Raw genomic sequence first — 26,877 nt, 5'->3', positions numbered from 1 at the left:
CTTTTTTAGACTCTCCATCACCTCTGGATGATGATATTATGGGTATCTTTTTTTCTGCTATTTTTCTATAATTTCTAAATTTTTCCTAATTAGTACTATAACATCTCTGATAAGAAAACATTTTCTTCTTCTTCTTTTTTTTTTTTTTTAACAGCCCTTCTATGGATGAATACATCAGTAGCTAATGTCTGCAGCCTGTCCTGATAAAGCCTTCCACTCAAGGTTGTTGGATATATGGACTGACTCTAGATTTGAGGACTGATCAGCAGAGAGGTGGATTTTGAAACCTTGGGGAGTGGATTAGGTTCCCCCAGGTTAAGTTTGTGGAATAGAAAATTGGGTTGAAGATAGAACCTTGTAAGACAAATGGTGGAAGAGGAACAGGTGAGTGGGGAGAAATAGGAAAACCAGGGAAAACCTGCTGTGTAATATGTCACAGTAATATTGAGCTGTAGCATATTGGCCAGTATTTTGTCAGTAATTTTGATTTTCTAGTCTCAAGGAGTATCTTGAAAGTATAAGAACTCTAGTAAATGTTAGTTTTATACTTCTGGGATTTGGTGTTTTTTCTCCAGAAAAAAATAATGGTCCTTGATCGAGCCTCCAGAGTAAACTTCTGTCCTCCATTCTATAAATGCGTGAATTACTCTGGTCTTTGTTATTGGTGGTGTCCCTTTTCTGGAAACATGGGGACTAGAGGTTCGTTTCTGTCTTTCCCAGCTCTTAGCCACATAAAAATTGATCCTAAGCAACTTCTCTCTAAGCCCCAACAGCTTCATTTGCAAAGTGGGAATCATTGCGCCTTTCATAAGTTGTTAAGAGAGGATGTAAAGTGCAAAACTGTGCTTAACACAGTGCCACAAATATCTTGAGTGGTGAAAAAAATACTACCTTTGAGTTTTAAAAAGCTACCCTGGAGCCTGGTTTTTGATGCGTGCAGATGAGGATCTCTGTCCATCTCCTGAAACGGATAAATCAAACACTCCGTTCCCGACTTCGGTCAGTTTGGGAGTCAGATAAAAATCCTAGTTCCACCGGGGCTCCATGCCAGCAGCGGGCCAATTCCCGCTTTGGGCCCCTCCTCCTCCAGAGACTACAAACCCCAGCATGCCGCTCTCTGGCCTCTGGCGGCTCCGCCCCTTCCGCATTGGCCCGCACGTGGGCGCCGCTCTAGACTCCTCCTACTCCCGAAACCCGGCGGCTGGCGCGGGATGGAGACTGGGTGCTGGTTGCTGGGGGGCGAGTTCGAGGACTCGGTGTTCGAAGAGAGGCGGGAGCGGCGGCCTGGACTGCCGGCGTCCTATTGCGCCAAGCGCTGCGAGCCGCAGGTGAGAAGGCGGGGCCTCCTGGCTTCTGTCCGGGCCGCCGGCCTCGGCCTCCGCGGGTGCCAGGCGGGGAGCTCCTGGCAGCAGTAACGCCCTCCGCCTCGCCGGGCCGCCCCTCCCGCTGCGCTGCCCCTGTCCTCACGAGACCGGTGCGTTTCCCGAGCCCCACCGGTGGGCTCGGTCCGGCGGCCCCGCGCTGGCAGCGATTAACTCGTACCGGGCGTTTAGCGGGTCTCTCCAAAGGCTCGCTGACCTCACGTCGCCCCCTGCCCTGAAATCTTCAGGAACTCCGTGTGCCCACACTGATTCTGCAGCCGGGACCCTCAGAATCCCGTTCCCGCCCACTTTCCAAAACTGAACTCTTGGCCGCTCTGCAAACGGCGACGTCCCGCCCACTGGCCTGCCCATGGTCAGTGAATTCCTCCAGCCCGCGTCAGCCTCGCTCGCAGGGTCAAATCGCTCAATTATAGCCATTTCTTAGAGTGCACCTTGAATGCTGCCTCTTCCAGGAAGTCTTTTTTGATTTCCTCCTTCCAAGGAAATACGTTTGCCTTTGACTACTTTCCTCCTCCATTCAGTTTGTGTTACATCCCTTGTCAGGAGCGTCAAGCTCTTGGAGTGCTAAATGATCTCAGCAGAGTGGGTGCTTGACTTTGTGTCCTCTACAGTGCCTGGCAGTTTTTGTTCATAATAGCAACTCCGTGAATGTTTTGACTTCGTAGAATATTACTTTGTGTTACTCAATGGGTGTAAATCTCACCTCACGTATAAGAACTGCTGTACTATTTATCAAAAACTTAACCTGTTCCCGGCACTGTGCTGGGTTCCTTTATATGTATTGTCTTCATTTTTCTTTGAAACCGTTGTAGAGATCTCAGGCGCTCAGTGATTACGGAAATATGTTTGTTTTATTTCACTTTATTTCACATTCTTTCAGCGTTACCTGTAGTAGTTGATCGCAGTGTAGACTAAAAACAGGAACGGGCTTGGGAAGTCATAGTGGTGCCCCATCAAAAGCTACATACGGAGAGTTATGAGATAGGATCCTGAATTCCAGCCTGGGCTTTACCACTTGCCTTTCAAGGTGTCGGTTCCTTTGTCATTTGGGGAAAATGGCATTTGCTGGCTCCCAGGGCTGTTGTGGAGTGAAGGGGGCAAGAGACTGTCAGGTGTGATGTGCTGTATGCTTAGAAAAGTCAAAACCAGGGGCGCCTGGGTGGCTCAGTCGGTTAAGCGTCCGACTTCAGCCAGGTCACTATCTCGCGGTCCGTGAGTTCGAGCCCCGCGTCAGGCTCTGGGCTGATGGCTCGGAGCCTGGATCCTGCTTCCGATTCTGTGTCTCCCTCTCTCTCTGCCCCTCCCCCATTCATGCTCTGTCTCTCTCTGTCTCAAAAATAAATAAACGTAAAAAAAAAAAAAGTTAAAAAAAAGAAAAAAAAAAAGAAAAGTCAAAACCAAAAATCGCTGGTCTTTAGGACTTGTTTGGTACGTGATACTGCTGGTGAAGCCAGAAAGGCCTTCCTCAAGTCTTGTTGGTTTCTTTGGGTGTAACACCAGGAATTTGGGTTAGAGGATTTGTTGTCCCTGCTCAGGTTCGGTGTGGGACGGAGGTGGGCCGCATCCAGCGCTTCACCTCTTAGGGCCACCCTTGTTCACAGATCTCCCCTCCTTCCTCTCACCAGAAAAGGGGGTGTTTGAAGCCATCCCTGTTGTGAATTGTTGCAGGCCTGCAGGTTACGGGGGAGCATAAAGACAATCATTTGAAAGCCAGTTTTTGCGTGATCATTTCCCAGTGGGATCATGAAAATTGGATGAAGGTTTGCAGTGAGGCAGTTGGGATTGGCGCTGTGACTGGAGAGCAGCAGAGCGCAGAGGAATTGTGGGTTCAGTACACGGACTGTTGTTGACTTACGCAGTCCTCCGGGGACAACAGAAAAACAGCAGTTGCCAGCTTTCTTCGCTGTGATGGGTGAGGCTAAGGAGAGAAACGATTTTACTGAGATAATAGGAGGGCAGGGATACCCCGGGCAACTCTTTTAGAAATGGAACCAAGCAATTTGGACATGATGGTAGAACCATCACAAATGCAGTTGGCGTTTTAATAGCACTTACCTGGGGGTAGACTACATTCAGACTCGGTGTGTTTTTCTGTGAGGAGAAGGGAGGTTGAGTTACTGCTTTGGAGCTGGAAAAACTGGCATACAGACTGCTTTTTGTTACACCTGTTTTCTCATCTTCATGTTCTTGATTCACTAACCAAAAATTCCCAGTTCACTTTCCTTCTTGTCCATAAGGTTTAAATCAGTAGAAAAGGGAATAAAATATGCCAGATGGACATTTACTCAGACTTCCTTTCTACAGGTCTTTGGCTTTTGATTGCATGGAAACCTACTTTCAGCCTTAATTTCTGTCTCTTTTGGTTAGATTCTACCTTCTGCTTTTACAACATTTTCATAATAAGCACTATAAAGATAATTCTTCTTCCCTATATCCTTTCCATAAAGAGTTGTCAATACCTGTTCTGACCACTCTAAAAATGTCTCTACAGAGAAACATGTCAGCCTAAAGAAGCATTCAAGGGACACCTGGATGGCTCAGTCAACTTAAGCGTCTGACTCTTGATTTTGACTCAGGCCATGATCTCATGGTTTGTGAGTTCAAGCCTGGCGTAGGGCTCTGTGCTGACAGTGTGGAGCCAGCTTGGGATTCTCTCTCTTTCTCTCTCTCTATTTCTTTCTCTCAAAATAAGTAAATAAACTTAAAACAACAACAACAACAACATTTGAACTGTCCTAATTAAAATGTAGCTTCCCAGGCACCACAACCCCACTTTGAAATGCTATAGATAGAACTAAATAGGCCTGTGCTTCTTTTTCAGTTGAGAGGTTCCATGTGATGAGTACGTTTGTTACTTATGATAAGTTTAATAAAAACTGAGCCATCACTAAAATCGTCGTTCTCGTCATAGGTTTTCCTGTGAGTCTCATCCTAAAAAAGGATCTTTTTTGGGGGTCTAATCAATAGTATATGGGAAATTACTTCTACTTGAGTATGAGGTGGAAAAGTATCACTTAATTCTCTGTAATGTGCTATTTTCACAATTTCTAGTGGTTTTATGAAGAAACGGGGAGCAGTGATGAAGTTGAAGCTCTAACTCTGAAGAAATTCAAAGGGGACCTCGCCTACAGACGGCAAGAGTATCAGGTAGAATTGAACATATCTAAGGTTGCACTGCCTGAAATAGGTTCTTGTTCTATCAGTTATAGCATATCAGTTATGAGTGTGTTGTTTGTGAGGATGAATTTAGTCTTTTGTGGTAAGGGTCTGTAATCTCAGAATCCCAAATTTCTGTCCTTTTCTACATGGCTCTCTGCCATTTGTTTTGTTTCCTGTAACTACAATATAGGGATCTTCTTGGGGTTCTTGCAGTCTGTTTCCCCAGGCTGTGTGTCTCCTCATTCTGTGACCCTCTAGCACAGATGCCTCATGGGGTCAGAGGAGCAAAGCACCCAAAATGTGTAAGAAAAAGAAAGAACTAACAGTTAGGTCCCAGCTTGCTTTACATATACAATCTCATTTCTTCTTCACAAGAGTCCCTTTGTTATTTTGCTGATGAGAAAAGCAAAGCTATATAGCCAGTTAGTGGCAGAACCAGGATTCAAACCCTGGTCTGTTTGGCCCCAGAGTGCTTTCCTACCATACGGTGATATTTTCCATGGTAGTAGGGGTTATATTCTCCAGCCATCTCTTTTCTACTTCTTAGAAAATAGTACTGACAAATGCTCAAGCCCTCCTTAGTTCATTGTAGAGTCCATTATAATTATTACCTTCTGCCAAGAAAAAAATCATCCCTATAACTAAATCCTTTTTTCTACTATAGTTTCACCTCTTTTTTTCATCCCTTCTTTTCATTTCCTTTATTTAACAAATAATATGCAGAAAGCACTGCAAGAGTACTCGAGTGTCTCTGAAAAACTGCCATCTACAAATTTTGCCATGAAAAGGGATGTCCAGGAAGGCCAGGCGCGGTGTCTGGTTCACCTGGGAAGGCACATAGAAGCCCTGGAGATCGCTGCAAACTTGGTAAGTGGTTTCATTGCTTATTTTCCATTTGTTGTCCGCGGATTGTTGAATAGTTTATTTTGTAAAAAACAAAACAGAAAACAAAAGCAAAATCTGTGGGTTTGGATAAGTAGATGAAAATTGGCAATGGTGTAAGAACTTTATTATGATGGGGGCGCCTGGGTGGCGCAGTCGGTTAAGCGTCCGACTTCAGCCAGGTCACGATCTCGCGGTCCGGGAGTTCGAGCCCCGCGTCAGGCTCTGGGCTGATGGCTCAGAGCCTGGAGCCTGTTTCCGATTCTGTATCTCCCTCTCTCTCTGCCCCTCCCCCATTCATGCTCTGTCTCTCTCTGTACCAAAAATAAATAATAAAAAAAAAAAAAAAAAAACATTAAAAAAAAAAAAAAAAAAAAAAAAAAAAAAAGAACTTTATTATGATGAACAGTTCAGAGCTCTAGACAATCACTTTCTTGTAATATTTTTTCTTTCCTGTGTTAGGCTCAAAATTCTTCATTGCCTGAAAATCTCATTTGTAAAGGTTTTACTCTTGTTAGGAGTAAATATTCAGAGTAGAGGGATCATCAGTGACTTTTTCTTCAGTTTTTTTTTTAGATTTTATTTCTCAAAATTTTTACAATGAACATGGATTACTTTTGGAAACAGGAAAAAAGAGTTACCAAAAAACCCCCAAAAAACCCTAAATATAAACTGAGCCAAGCTTAACATCCTTTTTTATTTTTATTTTTTCCAGCCTTTTAGAATCCCTTTTTAAGGGATAAAGAAAAGCAGTTATTTGCAGTTCTAGATTCTGCTTGTTTTTGTTTTCAGGTGATGGCATTTTTGGTTTACTTCTGTTTTGTGTGGGTGTGTAAATTTTATATGGGATTGGTCTAAGTTGACCAATCTTAGTTTATAGATGGCCAGTTTACCTCCTCAGAGGGAATTAATGAGGCACTAAGGCACTGATCTTGAACCCTGTGGATCAAGCCAAACAGAGGTCAGCTTAAAGTATGCACGCAATTGAGCTCGTCTCTTCCATGTCATTAACTAAGAGAAATCCCTAAATTTGCTTGCCGATGGGGTTCATTGCCTAGTACTTCAGCCTCTTGCGGTGAGAGGAAACCTTGAAAATTGTGTGTAGAATGTGGAAAACAGCTGTGTCTTGCTCTTCTCCTAAGTGTGGGTTAATTCTGAAGCTGGAAGGTAAAATTACCTCGTTGAGGAAGTAGACGGCACAGTGAACTTGGTGGAATTTAACAGTGTTCATTCTCAGTCTCCCGGGTCTACAAATTAACAACAGCTTTGGCCCTTTTAGTACTTTTTCTAGACATCAGTCACCCGTCCTTCATTCCTGTTCCGTACTCTCCTGTCACCTCTCTCTTCCTGACATCTGCACATCTCTGTTGTGCTCGTTGTCCCCGCCTAACCCACTGAAGGCAGTGGCGGTGGCTTTAGCGTCTGGGTTATTTTTGTGGTTCCCTCCAGCTTAGTTAGTCTGTTTCTGTGGCTCAGAGAAAGATCTGTTGCCAGTCAGCAGATGCAAGGTCTCCGGAGCTTGGGATGCTACCAGGCAGGGGGAAGGACCAGGCAGAAGACCTTCAGCTCCCCTGCCAGGACTTTGGGAACTATTCATCAGGCTTCTGGGCATCCTGTTGGGGAAGGAACCAGCAGTGCAGGCCAGGAGCCTTACCCTTCCTTTGGGTCTCTTCACAGGATCTCAGTGGATCCTACCGATTTATATAGTCTCTCATTTCCTGGTACCTTGTATTTTATTTTTTAAATTTCTTCCCTATTTATAGACCCTTCTCTTTTGCTATTAACTCTGGTCTATTTCTGTTTGTGTCTTGGTGGCTGTTGTCCTTTCCTGTTCTGTAGGGGGACAGGCCAGAATACAGCATTGAACAAAGTAGACAGCTAGTTTTGGAGTGCCCATCAGGATATGAACATTTTATGCTCACAACTTTTTTTTTTTAATGTTTATTTATTTTTGAGAGAGAGAGAGAAAGAGAGAAAGAATTTCAGAGCGCAAGCTGGGGAGGGGCAGAGAGAAAGGGAGACACAGAGTCTGAAGTCAGGCTCCAGGCTCTGAGCTGTCAACACAGAGCCTGACACAGGGCTCGAACTCACAAACCATGAGATCATGACCTGAGCCGAAGTTGGATGCTTAAGCAACTGAGCCACCCAGGCGCCCTTCATGCTCACAGCTTCTAATTCACTTCTCTTCTTAATGATTTTTGGACAGAATTTGTAATGGATTTTATTTATATATTCTTATTTCTTATTTAAATAATTTAAACATTTTAGAATAGCTGATGTACTCATGTGATAAGCTGTGGTAAGGACATTGCTTTCTGATGGTAAATGACTCTTTTTAAAATTTATGCACTCTAAGAGACTGTTAAAAACTGAGAACAAACTGAGGGTTGATGGGGGGTGGGAGGGTTGATGGGTATTGAGGAGGGCACCTTTTGGGATGAGCACTGGGTGTTGTATGGAAACCAATTTGACAATAAATTTCATATATTAAAAAAAAAATTTATGCACTCTTGGGCACCTGGGTGGCTTAGTCAGTTAAGTGTCCAACTTCGGCTCAGGTCATGACCTCACAACTTGGAGTTCGAGTATCATGTCAGGCTCTGTGCTGACAGTGCAGAGCTTGGAGCCTGCTTCCAATTCTGTGTCTCCCATTCTCTCTGCCCCTCCCCTGCTCATGCTATCTCTTTTTCAAAAATGACTAAACATTAAAAATAAATAAATAAATTTCTGCACTCTACAAACATGTATTTCAGTCCCACCCTGTGCCCGGCTCTAGGTTCAATGCTAAGGTGACAGATGGAGCATATAAATACCTTGTGCATATACTGTTCACCAAGTAAACACATGTCTTCTCTTGGAAAGTACCCTTGAGGCACCTGGGTGGCTTAGTCAGTTAAACATCCAACTCTTGATCCAGCTCAGGTATTGATCTCAGGGTCGTGAGCTCAAGCCTTGCATTGGGCTCCATGCTGGGCATGAAGTCTACTTTAGATAAATAGAAAGAGAGAGGGAAAGGGCCCTTTATTCTGTGACTCCTAGTGTGACTTGTAGCTCTGCTGCTTACTAGCTGGGTGACTTCAGGTAGGTTCTCTAACTTTTCTGTTGGGACTCAGTTGCCTCATCTATATAATGGGGATAATAATGGAATCTATTTTAAAGGATCATCATGTGGGGCGCCTGGGTGGCTCATTCGGTTGAGCATCCGACTTTGGCTCAGGTCACGATCTCGCGGTTTGTGAGTTCGGGCCCCGCGTTGGGCTCTGTGCTGACAGCTTGGAGCCTGGAGCCCGCTTCGGATTCTGTGTCTCCTTCTCTCTCTGCCTCTCTCCTGTTCATACTCTGCCTCTCTCTGTCTCTCAAAAATAAATAAATGTTAAAAAAAAAAAAAATTTAAAGGATCATCATGAGGATTAAATGAGTAAAGCACTTAGAATAGTACCTGGTACATGTTAGGACTCAATAAATATTAACTGTCTTCATCATTATTGCATTTCAAAAGGAGTTGCATTATTCTGGAAAAATCACACAAAGTCATTTATTTTTTATTTATTTAATTAATTAATTAATTAATTTAAAGCAGGTTTCACGCCCAGGTGGGCCTGGGCGGCCCAGTCAGTTAAACATCCAACTCTTGATTTCGGCTGAGATCATGATCTCGCGGTTTGTGAGATCGAGCCCTGAGTCGGTCTCCATGCTGAGTGTGGAGCTTGCTTGGGATCCTCTCTCTTACTGTGTGTATCTCTCTCTCTCTAAAAAAAAAAAAAAAAAAAAAAGAAAATAGACTTTATACCCAGCTTGTATGGAGCCCAGTGTGGGGCTCAGGACCCTGAAATCAAGACCTGAGCTGACAGGGCACCTGAGTGGCTTAGTCAGTTAAGCGTCTGACTTCAGATCAGGTCACAATTTCATAGTTTGTGAGTTCAAGCCCCACATCGGGCTCAGCTCAGAGCCTGGAGTCTGCTTCGGATTCTGTGTCTCCCTCTCTCTTTGCCCCTCCCCTGCTCTCGCTCTCTCGTGTTCTCTCTCAAAAATAAATAAACATTAAAAAAAAAAAAAACATTAAAAAAAAAAAAAAGGACCTGAGTTGAGATGAAAAGTTGGACACTTAACCGACTGAGTCACCCAGGTACCCCCATACAGTCATTTAAATGGAATTTAATTTCCAGAGAGTTATTTACTACCTGTGCTATAAAAACTCTCCTATCAAAATCATGGTTTGTATGTAACAGCCTCTACCCCAACATACATTCTTTTTTTTTTTTTAATTTTTTTTTTCAACGTTTTTTATTTTATTTTTGGGACAGAGAGAGACAGAGCATGAACGGGGGAGGGGCAGAGAGAGAGGGAGACACAGAATCGGAAACAGGCTCCAGGCTCTGAGCCATCAGCCCAGAGCCCGACGCGGGGCTCGAACTCACGGACCGCGAGATCGCGACCTGGCTGAAGTCGGACGCTTAACCGACTGCGCCACCCAGGCGCCCCCCAACATACATTCTTAATATGAAATGTTATTAAACAGCATAAAGCACTTAGACTCCTTGTAGAAGAAAGGTAGCTTCTCTCAAAGTCTCTTGCTCTCCTTATACATAGAAGACATGAAGACGTATTACTTAGTTAAAACATCTGTTAGTTCCGAGGTGGTATGTTCTCTGTTAGGAATTCAGCATTGAACACTAAAACCTTTTGGGGGAGAAAAAAAGAGTCAAAACAAAAACCAGACTCTTAATTATAGAGAACAATCTGATAGTTATCAGAGGGGAGGGGTGGGCAATGGGTGAGATAGATGAAGGGGATTAAGGAATGCACTTGTGATGAGCACAGGGTGATGTACTCCTGAAACTAATAACAACACTGTATGTTAACCAACTGGAATTAAAATAAAGCTTACAGTAAAAAAGGCAAAGAAAATTGTATAAGTTTCTGAAGGAAAGCTTTAGGAAAGAATTTTATGTGTGGTCAAGACTAAGGTTGAAATAGATGAGTTTTAAAAAGTAAAAAAAAAAAAATGGAACCTAATGTTTAGGAAGGACAGAATACTAAACAATGGTAATAAAACCAGATGTATTCTGTCATCGAGAAGGTGCAGTATCACTAAATAGGTTGCATGGAGCTTTATTTTCTATATTCTCACATAATGTGTAAATATTTGGAATCCTCCCGAAGCTTTCCCTCTCTGGCCTGTTTCTTCAGTCTGCATACAGGGTAGTTTTACTTGTATTTCCTGCTCAGTGTAATTCTTTGCAGGAGCTTGATCCGGAGGCTAGTAGGACCAGGTTTTCTTTAGACTTAAAGTTAACTGAAAGGTAATTTTAGTCTGCCATCTGCTCCTTATAGACTTTAACTTAGAAAAAGAAGCCTGTTTTCCCTAACCCACAGGGCTTTTGCCATATGGCAAGTTAGGCAAGAGGTGGTAACTCTGGTTAAAGAGACTTGAAAAGGATTTTCTGATCAGAAGGAAACCAAGCAACCCCTTCTGGCCAAAAATAATTGACCTTCGTAATAGTTACCAGGGACGGCATTTGGATTCAATTATGACGCATCATGAAGCACTGAGAGCTTCAGGGCTATCCTGTTTAAGATGTCTAAGCCAAGTCAGATTTGGAAATGGAATCCATTCGAATCCTCAAGGAAATTACCATTTGGAGTTTTAGAAAGCCTGGAATATTAAAATGGAACCATTAGCCCAGGGAACAAAAAAGTTGGCTTGGGTCTTTCAGCTACCTGGCTGAAGACAATAAAGATTACAATAAAACTTGAAGATCAACTGACATTTATGTTTTTGATGCTGAATTTTGTCAGGACATTGTCCCGGGAATTATGTTATGGTTATGACAAGAATGTTTGGGAATTTCTCATGGTTATTGGTAGGTAGTATATGTTTCTCTACGTTTACAACTTCAAACTTCGTTCTCTCTCCTTCTGTAGCTGCTGAAAGATAATTCTGATTTACAACATATGCAACTTGGGTTTTTAGGCATCTCCATTTTCACATGGAAAAGATTCTGCTGTTTCAAGTTTTTAACTTTGGGGGCACCTGGCTGGCTCAGTCAGTGGAGCTTGTGGTTCGGGCCTCACATGGGGTGTAGAGATTACTTAAAAATAGAATGTTAAAAAAATAATAAAGTTTTTAACTTTTTTTTTCTCTCTAGGAAAATAAAGCAACTAATACAGACCATTTAACCACTGTGCTCTACCTCCAATTTGCTATTTGTTCAAGTCTGCAGAACTTGGAGAAAACAATCCTCTGCCTACAGAAACTGATTTCTTTGCATCCTTTTGATCCTTGGAACTGGGGCAAATTGGCGGAGGCTTACCTGAGTCTGGGGCCAGCTCTGTCAACATTGTGTGCGTCATCTCAAAAACAGGACAGTTTTACCTCCAGTGACAAAACCATCAAATCCTCCTTTACACACTCAGGAAAAGACTGTCTTTTGTGTTTTCCTGAAACGTTGCCTGAGAGCCCTGTGTTTTCTGGGGAAGCAAGCAGCAGTAATAACCAGAAGAATGAGAAAGCTCTGAAAAATATTCAGGACTGTGTGGCAGAAAAGAGAGAAGCAGTGTTGCTAGAGACTCAGATGAAAGCGTGTGCCTCCTTTATACGAACCAGGTAAAGGAAGAATAGATTAAACACCACATGGTACTAAGCCTAGAGTAAAGGTATTATTTTTTAATTTTAAGCTTCAGAAAGTTCTAGGCGGGACATTTGGTAGATTTTTGAGATTTTTCTCCTATAGTCTAGGTGAATCTTTTGAACTTGTCCTTTTAGTATGTAAGATTTAGATACAAACCTATATTCGCTCGAGAATATGATTTGTATCATTACTCAAGATAAAATGTTAAAGCTATAAAACAGTAAAATTAAGAAAAGAAAATTAAATGTATAAAACATTGACAAAGGGGAAGAGGTCTTTTAAACCAGGAATTTTTCACCGGTAGGTTCCACAGAAATCTGCAGACAAAAAAATCTGCTCTAGTGTTTGAATCACTATTAATAATATGAATAAACAATATTTAACTCATTTTACAGAGAATTCCCATGGTTTAGGTACTCTGAACACTTTAAATCCATAGTAATAAGAGTTTAAGGGAAAGGGGAGCATACACTTTACCAATTCTGTAATTTATGAGAGAAACAGATTTGCTGAAGTCTCAAACGGTGCCAAAAAACAGAGTGGTGTGGTTGTTGTTGTTATTTTTAACTCTGGAGAATTCAAGAAATACTGATTCACAGTGAGGCTTACTGAGAAGTGGTATCTGGCAGATTTTAAACTTTATTCAGCAGATTTATAGTCTTGACTATGTTACTTTTAATTCAGAAGTGCATTGAATGGCAGTGGTGTGCCAGGCACCTGCCTGAGTCTGGGCTCATAAAGATTGTTAAAGAAAGAGGCCCTTTCTTTCCACCACTCGCTGTGTGCTGTGCTGAGGGAAACACTGTATCGTCAGTGACAGGTGGCACAGGCGCTGACGGGGTGTCAGTAGTGTGAGCAGAACCTCGTGGGCCGGCGACGGGAGGGGTTCGGTGTAGCAGGAAGAAGGAAGCCTTTGCAGGGGCAGTGACGCCTCTGCTGAATGTTTCTGGGCACCTCGGTCAGCTGTACAGAGAAATGGGTACCACGTGGTTCGCATGCGCCGTTTCACGTCCGTGCGCACCACTGCCCAGGGCGGGTGTTGGATTCCCACCCTGGAGACTAGGAGACTAATGTAGAATTCTGCCCAGAGTGGCACAGCTATGAAGTGCTGCCATGACCTTGACCCAGGCCTCTGACCCCAGAGCTTGTGTTCTTTCCAGGGTATCTTGCTGACTCCGTGCAATATTCCCCAGCTGAGAAGAGGCATGCTGGGTAAAGAGAAAGAAAGGGGGGTCCATGGGGTGGAAGCTCTGTGTGGCACAGTGTGGTCACGCAGTCTGCTGCGGTGACAGAGCATTGATGGTGGAGCCAGAGAGGCAGGCTGGAGACCGCGAGCCCGGGATGGCATAGTGAGGAGGGGGAGGAGGAGGAGGAGGAGGAGGAGGAGGAGGAGGAGGAGGAGGAGGGGGGGTTTGGGGGGCAGAGCTCATTGTAAGGACCTAATAAATTGTTACTGAGTGAACGAATCTGGACTCCTCTACTTGTTAGCTGTCTGACCTTGCACAAATTAAACTCTCGGACCTCCGGTTTCTTCATCTTCACCTTCGTGGAGAAATGGGGAAATGCCTTCTTTGTGGGGTTGTGAGAGTGAGTGTCTGAAGGACTTGGTATAGTGCACACTGTGTGGTGAGCATTTGGTAAAGGTTGTACTTCTACTGGCATAAGGTGTTAAATGTCATCTTAAAGAATTTGGTTCTTAAGCCGAAGGCCTGAGTAGTATTTGAAAGTTTTAAATGTCCCAAGTGGTGTGACAAGAGCTGTGATTTCAAGAGCGAATCTGGTGGCTGGAGGATGTATTAAAAGAAGGATTTGGGATCCTGGGATGCCATGAAGGAGCTGTGGCGTCATCAGTGGGTGGCAGTGAGGACCTGACCTGGGACAGTGCAGTGGTAAGAAGAGGAAATGAGCATCACTGCAGGAAGGAATAGACAGGACTTGGGGACCAGCTGAGGCTGTGGGAAAGACAGGGAGGGAAGAGGGGAGCAGAGGAGTCCAAGACGAGTCAAGACTCTACCTTGGGTAGATGGGTAGGTGGTGGCACCTTCTGCTGAGACACAACACACAGGAGGAAGAGCAGAGCAGACTGAGGGTGGAATTAACATTTTGGTTTAATGTGCTGAGATTCAGGTGCCAGTAGGACACCCAACTGGAGCTTTTCACCAGGAGGAGTTGAGCTCAGAAGAAGGGAGCTAGAGATGAAGGAGATTAGCAACCGGATGATGGTGAGGAGTCAGGTCTGAACGCCTCTGAGGAGATTTGACACTGAGGAGGTCATTTGTGGCCTTTGAGAAGGCAGCTTCAGTAGTGATGGGTGACAAGACAGATGGCAGAGGACTAAACAAACATGACATGAAGGAGCGAACGTAAGTTGTATTTTCAAGTACTTTCAGGAGCAAGAGGGAGAAAGCAAGGACATAAGAGATCAAAGGAGTCACAAATGTCCATGCTTCCAGAGGCCAGTTGGTACCATAGGCAGGTTTGAGTGAGTCAGGGGAATGTTGGTCAAGGCATGCTCTTCACCACACTCTCCAGTGACCTCCTGCTGCACCTACGTAAATGCTGTGGTGCTTTCCACGGGCTGCGAAATGTTATGGAATTGGCCTTGCCTTTCTTCTCCTCATTCACTAGTTTTCTTCTCTCTGGTCTAGCCACAGTGATCTCCACGGTTTTCAAACATGTCAAGCTAATGCATGTGTCAGGGCTCCTTCCCCCAGATATTCTTGTGGCTGGCTCATTATTTGGGTCTTAGCTTGAGTGGTAACTCAGAAAAGCCTTCCTTCACTGCCTAAAATCGTCTTATTTATTTGTGATCTCTCGTCTTCCATTCCATGGAACGGGCACCTGTCCGTCTGTTGTGCTCACCAGTTTCTCCTAATGCTTAGAGTAGTGAGCGGTCCATTCTTTAAGACATGAAATGAACAAACAGGAGAGCTGAATGCTTCTGGGAATAGCAGTAGGGACCAGTCAGGCTTGAGGGGAACTGGAAAAATCTACACATTCGATATTTAAAAAAACAATGAAGTGGGGCGCCTGGGTGGTTCGGTGGAGCCTGGCTCTTCATTTTGGCTCAGGTCATGATCTCTCAGTTCGTGAGATCAGGCTCTGCTTTAGGCTCTGTGCTGACAGTGTAGAACCTGCTTGGGATTCTGTCTCTTTCTCTCTCTCTCTGTCTCTCTCAGCTCCTCCCCTGCTTGTGCTCTCTTTCTCTCAAAATAAGTAAATACACATAAAAGCAATTTTTTAAAGAAGAGGGGATATGTTGTCTAAAAAAATTTAAATAAATAAATAATAAAAAACAATGAAGAGAAGGGGCCACGTGGGAGGACAGGAGGGAGGAGGAAAGAGAAGACCGGGTTATGATCATGATGGGAAAGTTAGCAGTGAGACAGTTGCAAAGTGGTCACCAGAGGCTCATCAGAGATTTGACCCTGCTTTGGGTAATTGAAGTACACTGGAGAATCTAATTAGTCCTTGAGCAAGTTGCTCTGGGTCCTGGGAGATTGAAGGGTCACAGAACACTGACTTCAAAGGAACACATCCCAGCACTTTGTGGGGAGGAGTCTTTGATTGGGAAGCTTGTCCTTTTCACTCCAAATTGTTTGTGCTTTCAATCACTTGACTCCTACAGGAAGCCCTTTGAGGTTTCGCTTTCTAAAGATTTCTTTGAGAAGCTTTAGTCTGTGAATTTTAGAAAAGATGACTCTCCAAGGCAGTTTGCTCAAGTAAGAAGCTTTAGGGATTCAAATGAAGGCGAGTGCATTCCAAGCCTGGTAGGACTCCCATCCGGCAGCATGCCTGTGCTCTCTGGGAACATTCCCTCACTGCTTTCCCTTACCTGTGCCCACACGTTGGGACTTCTGTTTTTCAGGCTTTTGCTTCAGCTCACCCAGTCTCAGCAAACCTCGTTTGCTTTGGAGAGGAATTTAAGGACTCAGCAGGAAATTGCAGATAAAATGAAAGAGTTCGGCTTCAAAGAAGACACTTTGCTGTTGATAGCTGAGGTGAGTGTTCGCATAAACCCCTAGGGCTTTATGTGAACCGAGGCATCAGAGGTATTTTTCCTGGCTCTGGTACCGTTTTTTAAAAAAACAGCCAAATCTCATCTCCTAAAAGGACCCTTTCTCCCTGCTTTACATGCCGTTTGATCACTTAATCCCCGAAAGCGGCCTCTTCGTCATCTTTCTCCTGCAGCATGCTAGAAGCAAGGGCTCAGTTTCATTTTCTTGTTGGTGCTTGTTAGTACATGCCTGCCTGAACACCATAAATGCCCCCAAATTGTTTTTTGAGTGCTGTTTAAATGAATGAATATTGACATTCTTGCAGCATTTCTGCGCATTTTTACCTCCGGTTGTTCTCCTGACACTCTTAATGGCCTATGGGACAGGTGGAGCTGGGAGTGACACCTGTTGGGACAGGTTGGGACCTGCCTAAGGCCAGATTTTAAGCGGCAGAGCTAGACTGAAACCCATCCGGCTACAGGTCCATTTTCTTTCTGCTCCACCTTCCTACTACCTCGATGGTTGAGAAATTCAAATGTCAGGGTTGTTTTTATTTTTTAACCTTCATTAGCTTTTTTAAAAATATGATGTTGAAATTTCTTAAGATAGAATTTGGAGGGGCGCCTGGGTGGCGCAGTCGGTTAAGCGTCCGACTTCAGCCAGGTCACGATCTCGCGGTCCGTGAGTTCGAGCCCCGCATCGGGCTCTGGGCTGATGGCTCAGAGCCTGGAGCCTGTTTCCGATCCTGTGTCTCCCTCTCTCTCTGCCCCTTCCCCGTTCATGCTCTGTCTCTCTCTGTCCCAAAAATAAATAAACGTTGAAAAAAAAAAATTAAAAAAAAAAAAAAAAAAAAAGATAGAATTTGGAGATTATCTGTGTTTGTATTCAAGTTATTCACACTAGTTCCCTTTAGTATGAAATTGAAATTGACAGTTCAGGGACGAATCCCATGAAAGACCTTCTATCCATATCCATCCTAATGTCTTTCTTTCCAGAAACACTTACTGCATATCTAGATTGCCAGGCTCCCTCCTTCTCCAAGCTAAGCCCCCACTTGGACCCTGTTTTCCCTCTGGTGGGACCACGCCCCTCTATCTGTTCTCTCTGAGCCTTTTTCAACCTTTCCCCTTCCATGGGCCCTTTTCCTTGAGTCCACAGATGTGTGCGGACAGCCTGTCCCTCCTAAGTTTACTGTAGCCTTTCCTTGCTCTTTGTTTTCCTTCATCTTTCTGGGGTATTTATACCTACTGACCACTCACTTTTTGTTCCCTCTTCTCTTTACTTCCAGAGGCCACACCAGTCTGGTTTTCTCCTGAATTCTTGATATTCCTCTGCCTCTTGGGACTTCTGGTTTCCTTTGTGTCTTAAGTAACAACATTCTCTGAGGTTCCACTTAGGTTCTCTCTCCTCTCTGCCTGTCTCCCACAGAAGTCCTAACCCCACTCACGGTTTTAGCTGTCACCTCCTGGTTGATTACCCTCCATTCTGTGTCCCTGGTCCCATCTTAAACACTCAGACTAGTTACCTACTGAGTATTAATCTGAAATTGCTGATATCCTCCTGTCATTTCAAGTACAAAGTGTCTAAAGTGGAGCTGCTCATCAAAACACTTCCCAGTCAGTCTTCTGTCAGTACCAAGCAGAGAGGAGTTGGAGAGAACCATGTCTGCGTTCTAGACTTCATTCTTTTCATCAGTCCTGTCTGTCATTCTTCTTTTACCCAGACCTGGGACCTCACCAGCTGTGGGCCTCGTCTTCTCCAGTCTCATCTCTAGGGGGCACTCAGCCCACCCTTCCTTCAGGTCACCTTTCATTTCTCTGGCACCGCCAGCACCCTCATCCTGGTCACCTCATGCTTGGCTCACAGTGACCTCCTGGTTCATCCCTCCTCGCTTCCTTGCTTTCTCCCCTCAGATCTGTCTTAAACGTTGCTGCCACCAGGTTTATCTCACAGCATTGCTTCGAACGTGTCACCAGATGCCCAAAAACTAAAGTTGTCTCCACCATCACCTCAGAGGTCAGGTCTAATTTAGGCGCCTTCCAGAGAGTAGCCCCAAACTGAGGATCTAGTAATTCCTTACGCAGATCTCGTACATCCTTTAGACTGATCTGCACATCTGACAAACTTGTCATGGGTTTTCTCATCTCCACCAATTTACTATATTCCCATCCTCAAAGACCCCACCGAAGTCCCGCATCCTCTAGGAAGCTTTCCCTGAATGTCCCTGTCTGTGGCAACGGCTCCCTCTGAGCTCAGGTAGAGTGAATCCTAGAATAGATAGCTCTTTGCCCCCCTCCCCCCCAAAAAAAAACAAACAAGAATATATCTTATCTTTTCAACTAGGTTTTAGATTTCCTTATAAGGAAAAATATAAGGCATCTTTACAAGATGTCTTAAACATCTTCATATTCTTTGCGGTGCTTGATGCATCTGTGGACTGAGTGGAATGGTCGTTCTCCATCTGCACAACGCATGAGAAGTATCTGTGGAGCTTTTTAAAAAAGACAAGTGTCTGGGCTCTCGTTGGGATTATAATGTACATTTCACTATGTGCTCTTTTAATTTTACTTTGTGACATGAGTAGGATCCTGTGTCCTTAAATGTCCTTTCATTGCATACTTTTTTCTCCTTTTTAGAGTTGTTTTATTTGAATTAGGATCCATATAAGGTCCACAGACTGTATTTGGTCTTCTGTCTCTTATGTCTCTTTCGTTCTGTAGTAGCTCCCCTTCTTTGCTTTTTTAAGATAAAAAAAATATACGTGACCTAAAATTTACCATCTTAATCATTGTTTAGTATACGATTCAGTACTTACATGCACAGTGTTGTGCAACCATCACCACTATTTCCAAAACTTTTTCGTCATTCCAAAGAGAAATTCTGTAACCATTAAGCAATAATTCCCATTCCCCCTCCCTTCGACAGCTGGTGACCTCTAATCTACTTTCTGTGTCTATGATTTGCCTGTTCTAGATGTTTCAAATAGTGGAATCATATAATATTTGCCCTTTTATATCTGGCTTATTTCACTTAACATAATGTTTTCAAGGTTCATCCATTCGTAGCAGGTGTCAGAACTTCATTCCTTTTTGTGGCTGAATCATACTCCATTGTGTGCACATATGTGCCATGTTTTGTTTATCCGTTCAGCTGTTGATGGGCATTTGCATCATTTCCACCTTTTGGCTCTTGTGAATAATACTGCCATGAACATTGGCATACAAGTATCTGTTTGAATTCCTGACTTAAAATCTTTTGGATATATACCTAGGAGTGGAATTTGCTAAGTCATGTGGTGATTCTGTGTTTAACTTTTTGAGGAACTGCCAAACTGTACTTTTCACTTTATATTCTGTTATTTTTACCTAACATTGTGACATAATCATGACCCCGTGTCTGTAAATACTGTTTGAGTATGTACTTTTTGATGGCCGGATAGTAGTCTAACTAGCTTTTGATGAGCTATCATTTATTTATTTAAGTCCTCTATATTGAGCATTTTTAACAAATAGCAAGTACCTATTTTAATAAGTCTTTGCAAAATAAATCATTGTATGTATTTGTCCCTTTTAGAATAGATTACTAGAAACAGAATCACTAGGCTAAAGTATAGTTTAAAGACTTGAAGCTCATTTCCAAATTGTGATTCAGAAAGGTTGGTTCACTTTATATATCCTGTATGAGAATACTGATTTCCCTTCTCCAATCCTAGATACTAGATTGCACCATGTGAGATTGTCAATAGTTGATCCTTTATACCTCTAAAGACAATTCTGTAGTATTTATTACTTTTTGAAATTTTCAATTTGGTAAAAATGGCATGTTTTAGTATTACTTGTTTGATTACTATTTTTTTGTTTTTAACGTTTTATTTATTTTTGAGAGAGAGACCGAGCATGAGCAGGGGAGGGGCAGAGGGAGAGGGAGACACAGAATCCGAAGCAGGCTCCAGGCTCTGAGCTGTTAGCACAGAGCCCTATGCGGGGCTTGAACCCATGATCCGTGAGATCATGACCTGAGCCAAAGTCGATGTTTAACCAACTGAGCCACCAGGTGCCCCTCTTGTTTAATTACTATTAAGATAAACAGTTTTTCATATGTTTCATATGTTTGGCCATTTCTATTTTGTGAAATACCAGTCATGCTTTTTCTTCATTATTCTACTTCTATGTTTCTGTTTTTCTTACTAATTTTTAAGAGCTCGCTCTCTATCCTAGGCTTACTAACATTTTATATGTTGCAGTATTTTCTTTTCTTTTTTAGTGTTTATTTATTTATTTTGAGAGAGAGCGTATGAGTAGGGGAGGGACAGAGAGGGAGAGAGAATCCCAAGCGGGCTCTGCACAAACCCCAAAGCAGAGCTTGGTCCCATGAATCATGAGATCACAACCTGAGCTGAAATCAAGAGTCAGATGCTTAACTGACTGAGCCACCCAGGTGCCCCTTTTGCAGTATTTTCTGAAGTGTATGATGTTTTTCTGGTATATAGAAGTTTAAATTTTTTTATATGGTCAAATATTTTTTTTTAATTTTTTTTTTAACGTTTATTTATTTTTGAGACAGAGACAGAGCATGAACGGGGGAGGGGCAGAGAGAGAGGGAGACACAGAATCGGAAGCAGGCTCCAGGCTCTGAGCCATCAGCCCAGGGGCTCGAACTCACGGACCGCAAGATCGTGACCGGAGTGAGCCACCCAGGCGCCCCTGGTCAAATATTTTTGCAGATATTTTGAACCTGTGAATGATGTACCTGCTAATCCCTTTTTTTGGAATATTGCACATTTGGGTATTACTATTATTCAAATCTCTTTTTTTTTAATTAAAAAAAAAAAAGATGTTTGGTGTTATATCCCAGATTTTAAAGTTCTACGTTTCGTTGAGTCCAAGAAGTCACCAGTTGTAAGCCACATCGTTGACAGGTCACCAAAAGAAAAGCAAGATGCCGCTTATACTATGACACACCTGTGTTATAAGATACCTCTTGATGTCAGAAACGTTAAAATACAAAAACAAAAATTGTCTTAGAATGAATGAAAATATCATGCTTTAATAAATGTGGACAGGGGGCGCCTGGGTGGCGCAGTCGGTTAGGCGTCCGACTTCAGCCAGGTCACGATCTCGCGGTCCGCGAGTTCGAGCCCCGCGTTGGGCTCTGGGCTGATGGCTCGGAGCCTGGAGCCTGTTTCCGATTCTGTTGTCTCCCTCTCTCTCTCTGCCCCTTCCCCGTTCATGCTCTGTCTCTCTCTGTCCCAAAAATAAATAAACGTTGAAAAAAAAAAAATTAAAAAAAAAAAATAAATAAAATAAATGTGGACAGTTGCCTGGTTAAGCTGTTCATCTCATTAGCTCTTGCCTCAAATAATAAGTAGCCCTTGAAGATTTAAAGCCAGAGGAAACGATTCTTTGAATGTGCTTCTAATCCATTATAATTTGCGTATTCATCAACACACTGGATCTCAGGGTTTACAGGAAACTTAGTCATCATCTAGTCCAAATCCCAAGTGACTTAAATTCCTTCTGTAGCATCCCTGCCAGGTGGCTCCCCAGCCTGTCATGCCAGTGGTATGAAATGTATCGGGACTTAATTTTAGTTCACTGTCCTTACTGAAGATGGGCTGATCACTTAGTGGGTTCAGGTGCCGGCTTTCCACAACTTTTGCTTGTCTTACTGGAGAAGCGAACACCAGATCTGGGCCTGACTCTGACCAGTAGGGAGCAGTATTGTGCCTTCAGAGGGCATGTGCAGCAATTCCAGAGGGTTGAGTCTTTCTGGGTCAGGAAAGGGTAGGCCCAGCTGCTTGCTACTCGACTGTTCACAGTCTTTGACTTTTTTGGACAACTTCTAAGAGGAAGAGTCTGTGCCCTCACCCCACCCCCAGCAGCTGTACTCTGCCCCAGCTCTGTTTTCTGGTTGTTTTACAGTGAGGGAGAAGGACTTGCAGATGCAGTCTTGCCAACAGAAGATGCTCTTTGATTTAAGAAGGTTGACCGGGCGCTCTCTCTAGGCTGATAGCTGCCACATCAGTAGTTCAGTGATTTGTTCACTCGGGAAGACAAGAGGAGAAATACAGGGTATTTTACACATGTGGTCCTTGGATTGCTACTTCTAAACAAACAGCTTTTCAATATGTTGGAATTGTTGGAATTGTCCCCTGGCTGCTAAAGTATTCTGCTTTTTTTGGTATGAAATCCTTTACTCTTGATGAATAGCATAGTCTTCCATTCTGCGCACGCTGCCCCTTTTATTGGGACAGGTTTTTGGTTTTTTTTTTTCCCTCCTGCTACAGGTTATGGGAGAAGATATCGTCCCAGAAAAAATAAAAGATGAGGTTCACACAGAGGTGAAGTGTGTTGGCCCTACAGCCCTGACTGCCTTGGTGATTGCATCTTCGAAAGAATTTGAAGACAAATGGTTCAGAAAGATCAAAGACCACTTCTGTCCCTTTGAAAATCAGTTCCAAACAGAGATACAAATCTTGGTTTAGTGGTCCCTTTAAAAAAAAAAAAAATCCTGTACTGTTTTAATTGTTCTTGTTTATTTCAGATAGAATGCACTGCCATTCATTGAATATAATGGATTTGAAATAATTATTTGTTTTATAAAAACGGCTTCTCTTCAGATTATTTCTTCTGTGTTCAGTTTCTTGATTTTTTGTTTGTTTTCTTTGTAGATTTTTGCCATTCACTTATCTTAGACCTACTACCCCTTTAGAAGATATCTGTTGGAAGTGTATAAAAGAGCCTTTTAGGTATTACAGTCTTTTAAAAACAGGAACTGTGTTATAATCAGCAGTAAAAGTGGCCACATTGTTTAGGTAAATTCAGGAAAGAACAAGAATGTTGAGATGTAGCAGTAAACCGTTTCTAAGAAGGGAGTGTCAAGGTCTGCGATTTTGCGTGTGGGCCTAAACAAAAGAGTACACATGGGGTGGGCTGTATTACAGGGGAGGAGCCCTGAGCTGAGGAAACACAGGTCTTCTCTAACAGGCAGTAGTCAGCATGCTTGCCTCCCGCTCCAGAGGACGATACGGTCTCTTTTGTAAGGCTGTTTGCTATGCAGACATCACTGAAAAGATGGTCTGGAATGAAGGGCATTTGGTGCCTCGCTCATGAGATGGCGCAGAATCACGAGGCCCACAGAGCACCGTCTCGCAGGGTGATGGTCCTGTCCTTCCAGCCACACGGATTACAGTCACAGTCTCTAACGTCTTCGATACATCTTACTCGAATCATCTGAGATACAAGAGCTCCCTTATGAGGAGTGGAATTTAATAGGAAACCAAAACATCATCAAATGTTGTCCCGCACAACTTTTTATTCTCGGCGGAGGGAAAAGAATCCCAGCCCTGGGTCAAGAGGTGGAGTCATCAGGATTTCCCTTCCACCTGCTGCTTCTCCCCTTTCCAGGCCCCTTTCCAAAACAGACAAACATCTCATTGTGTTTCTATTTTGGCTGCTCTTTTAGTAGGTACAATAGCCTGACTAGCAACTGCAAGTTGTCATTTTTCTCTAATGTGAAACCAAAGATTGGTATGATTAGTAGACATTTCGATTTTTAGGAACCATTAAAAAGTATGGAAACCTCTCAACAGCTCCCCATTGGCCTCCATCTATTCATGGAGTCATGAACCATCACTGTGTTATGTGTTATCTGACAGTCATGGTAAGGTTGCCGTGGAGACCCTGGCTTTCAGGGAGTTGGCGGTCTAGCTTTGACCGGCCCTCCTGATAGAGCCCAAGCTGAACTGTGGTTTGGCAAACCCTTCATCATAGTCTTTGGCTCCCAGGCTCCCTCCTTCCTTGCTCCCCAGCTGTGCCTTAGCTTTCGCCTTTAGGCCTTCACGCTGGCATGAAGGGATGGTACCCCTCCCCACCCCCCATCATGGGGCTAATTCTGTTCACCTTTCAGGTCTCCACCTCCTTACAGCTTCCCAGGAGTCTTGACCTCCAGGTGGCTGTAGGTTTCCCTCTTTCCTGCTCCTTTACTGTTTCACTCCCATACTGATTCTTCCTGCTCTGTTGTCACGATAGACTTCAGGACTGTCTTTTTTACATTGATATCCTCAGGGCAGAATACCCGGCATTTCATTAAATATTGGTTGAATTTCTGAATTAACTGGCGAGCATCTTACTTTGTTTGCACCCCAAAGATCCAGCACAGTGCTGAGGCCGTCAGAGCACCCTGCCTGTTTCTCTCAATGGAGCTAAACGCCTTCCTCCTGTTAGTCTGGGCCTCCTAGAGATGCCCTTTTCGGGGCGCCTGAGTGGTTCAGTCAGTTAAGCGTCTGACTCTTGATTTCGGCTCAGGTCCTGATCTCATGGCTCATGGGATCTGTGCTGACAACATGAAACCTACTTGGGATTCTCTCTCCCTCTGTGCCCCTCCCCCTCCCTCAAATAAACTTCTTTTTTTTATTGCCCTCTTCCCTGCCTGGCTTGGCTTCCTGTTTCCATCCTAGTGTCCTTCTAACTTTGTCCATGCTGTTAGCTTTCAGCCCTCTGGCTGTCCTCCCAGATCCACCGTCTGTGCTGTTCTGAACTGCCTGAGTGGTCTTCGTGAATCCCCCCACATTCTCACTCCTGCCTCACCTCACGTTCCCGGCAGCAACATGGTGATGTGTGTGAGAAGCCAGCTTCCCGCACTATGATGCTTGGCTGTAATACAGGGCAGGAAAGGGCACTCAGGAATACCGGCCACCTCAGAGTTTCGTCACGCCCAAGTCATCTTGATGATTTCCAGGACAGATGGTGAAGGGTAGGGTTAACTGAGCAACAATTGTGCTAAAGAGAAATCTCAGGCCTGCCTATTTAGACACTCCACCCTCTTGTCAGTGAATGAATCACTCGGAAGGTGAGCAAATGTGAACCACAGAAGTGACTGCACTCCAGGTGGGTGGGGTGAGACCCAACGGTGATTCTTGTCTCCTGTGATTCTCAAAAGGCCTGTCTTCAACATTTTCTCCCAAGGGGGGGTTTATACCTGGTATTCGAGCTGGTGAGAGTCCTTTATCCTTTACACTCTTAACACCTCTGCAGTCTTCATACAGAGCCAAAGGATCTTATAAAGATTGTTTTCAGTCATCCAGTGATTTCCCAACTCCTTCACAAAGCCCGTGTGTGAGGCTCTGTGTGGTCTGGCCTGGCCCACTTCGCCCTGGCTCACTGGTTTTTCTCATGTCCTTGGACTCTTCAAGCATCTTTGCACCCAAGCCCTATGTCCATCCAGTTATCTCCACTTGGAACATTCTTCCCTGCAATCTCGTAACCCTGCCATAGGCTTCCCCTTCCTACAGATCTCAGCTCGGGTCATTCTCTGGCCAGATGGTCCCGATCCCGGACTTGCTCAGGTTCCTTTAAATGTCATGGTACCTGTGCTTTCCCCCGCAGAGTGTTTAATAGGATTATAATTGAATTTTTGTTGTCTGAAACTTTGCTGGGTCATAAGCTCTAGCACTGTGTCTCCGGTTTGCCCATTTATGGCAGAGCCCAGCTTACCGGACACCGTGACTTCTGCCCATTGCTGCCTCGCTGGAGGCCCAGGCCTTGCAGAGGCCACCAAAGGCCTGGTGAGCCAGAAGCCCGTGTGGCCCATTCCCACTGAGATCCACTGTCAGCGCCACAGGCCCCCTGCCTGCCAGCACAGTACTGCATTTCAACAAAGATGTGCCTCATGTTAGAAAATCTTGGGTAGTTGGGGCGCCTGGGTGGCGCAGTCGGTTAAGCGTCCGACTTCAGCCAGGTCACGATCTCGCGGTCCGTGAGTTCGAGCCCCGCGTCAGGCTCTGGGCTGATGGCTCGGAGCCTGGAGCCTGTTTCCGATTCTGTGTCTCCCTCTCTCTGCCCCTCCCCCGTTCATGCTCTGTCTCTCTCTGTCCCAAAAATAAATAAAAACGTTAAAAAAAATTTAAAAAAAAAAAAAAAAAAAAAAGAAAATCTTGGGTAGAAATGTCTATGAAACAAACGCAAGGCCGCTATTTACAAAAACAGATTGTTTTAAATTGCAGTTTTCTAATACTTCTGCAATTTCATCTGTAAAAGTAGTTTATACACTGATTTCCAAGGTCTTAATCACAAAAACAATATGCAAACAAGCACAAACCAAGGAGGATTGTACAAAACCACCAAAGCTTGTGAAACAAGTCCTGATGAGGGGCAGACCAGGCCTGGCTCCAATCTAATCTGAGTGTGTCCACCGGGAGGCATTGGTAAAGAGGTCAGGAAAAACAGAGGGCAGGCGTTTGTCTATTTGGGGCTCACACTTGTCCTTTTCTCCCTCCTTGGCAGAGTGGCTTCATCACCTAAAGCTTCAGTGTTGTGTCTGCTCAGCCCTTGAGCTAACAACCACCCGCCCCCTGTCTCTGGGAAGTGCCCTCTCACCCACACCGGTGGCAGCCATATTTATACTCAATGACCCTAACTAACTGGAGAGAGGAAGGAGGGTTTACCTGATTGAAGCTGGACCAATCAGACTCTCAAGAGATTTAGAAATGAAAGATTCTTCTGTATCTGAAACCAGTAAGGGCAAAACCTGGGGCTGGTTTTGTTCTTCCAAGTGGACTGAGGAGCAGAGAGGAAGTCTACAGAGAGAAGGAGAAAAATGAAGGAGATGCCCAACTATTTCCTCATTGCAAACCCTTCCTGTTCTCTAGCCCTAGCCACATTCTTGGCCGAGGTCTCCATGAAACACCTGGAGTGTGGTAGGCAGAATAATGGCTCCCCAAAGATATACACGCCTTAAATCACAGAAACTGTGAATACGTTAGGTTATGTGGCAAAGGGGAATTAAGGTTGCTAATCAGCTGACTTTAAAATAGGGAGAATATCC

At 44.0% G+C, this 26,877-nt stretch overlaps 1 protein-coding gene across 5 annotated transcripts in view; it reads left to right on the top strand.

Annotated features, from left to right (window-relative positions):
- The first annotated feature begins 274 nt into the window (after positions 1-274).
- Positions 275-26,877, top strand: part of CF2H8orf76 (chromosome F2 C8orf76 homolog) — a 37,524-nt gene continuing 10,921 nt past the window's right edge. Inside the window, exons 1-6 of one of the 5 annotated variants that reach the window (XM_047842627.1) lie at positions 275-384; positions 4,434-4,529; positions 5,265-5,408; positions 11,573-12,030; positions 15,924-16,056; positions 22,340-22,676. In XM_047842627.1, coding sequence (XP_047698583.1) covers positions 367-384; positions 4,434-4,529; positions 5,265-5,408; positions 11,573-12,030; positions 15,924-16,056; positions 22,340-22,537 — 1,047 coding nt within the window. In that variant the 5' untranslated portion in view covers positions 275-366 and the 3' untranslated portion in view covers positions 22,538-22,676. Of the gene's footprint in view, positions 385-1,161; positions 1,329-1,440; positions 1,735-4,433; positions 4,530-5,264; positions 5,409-11,572; positions 12,031-15,923; positions 16,057-21,974; positions 22,677-26,877 lie in introns of those variants that run through there. The other 4 variants (XM_047842626.1, XM_047842630.1, XM_047842628.1 and 1 more) reach the window with 4 other exon arrangements.

Source organism: Prionailurus viverrinus, chromosome F2 (genome assembly GCF_022837055.1).
Source record: "Prionailurus viverrinus isolate Anna chromosome F2, UM_Priviv_1.0, whole genome shotgun sequence".
NCBI classification, from domain to species: domain Eukaryota; kingdom Metazoa; phylum Chordata; class Mammalia; order Carnivora; family Felidae; genus Prionailurus; species Prionailurus viverrinus.
Note: the sequence above shows the minus strand (reverse complement) of the source record. Positions and strands in the feature narration are given on the sequence as shown.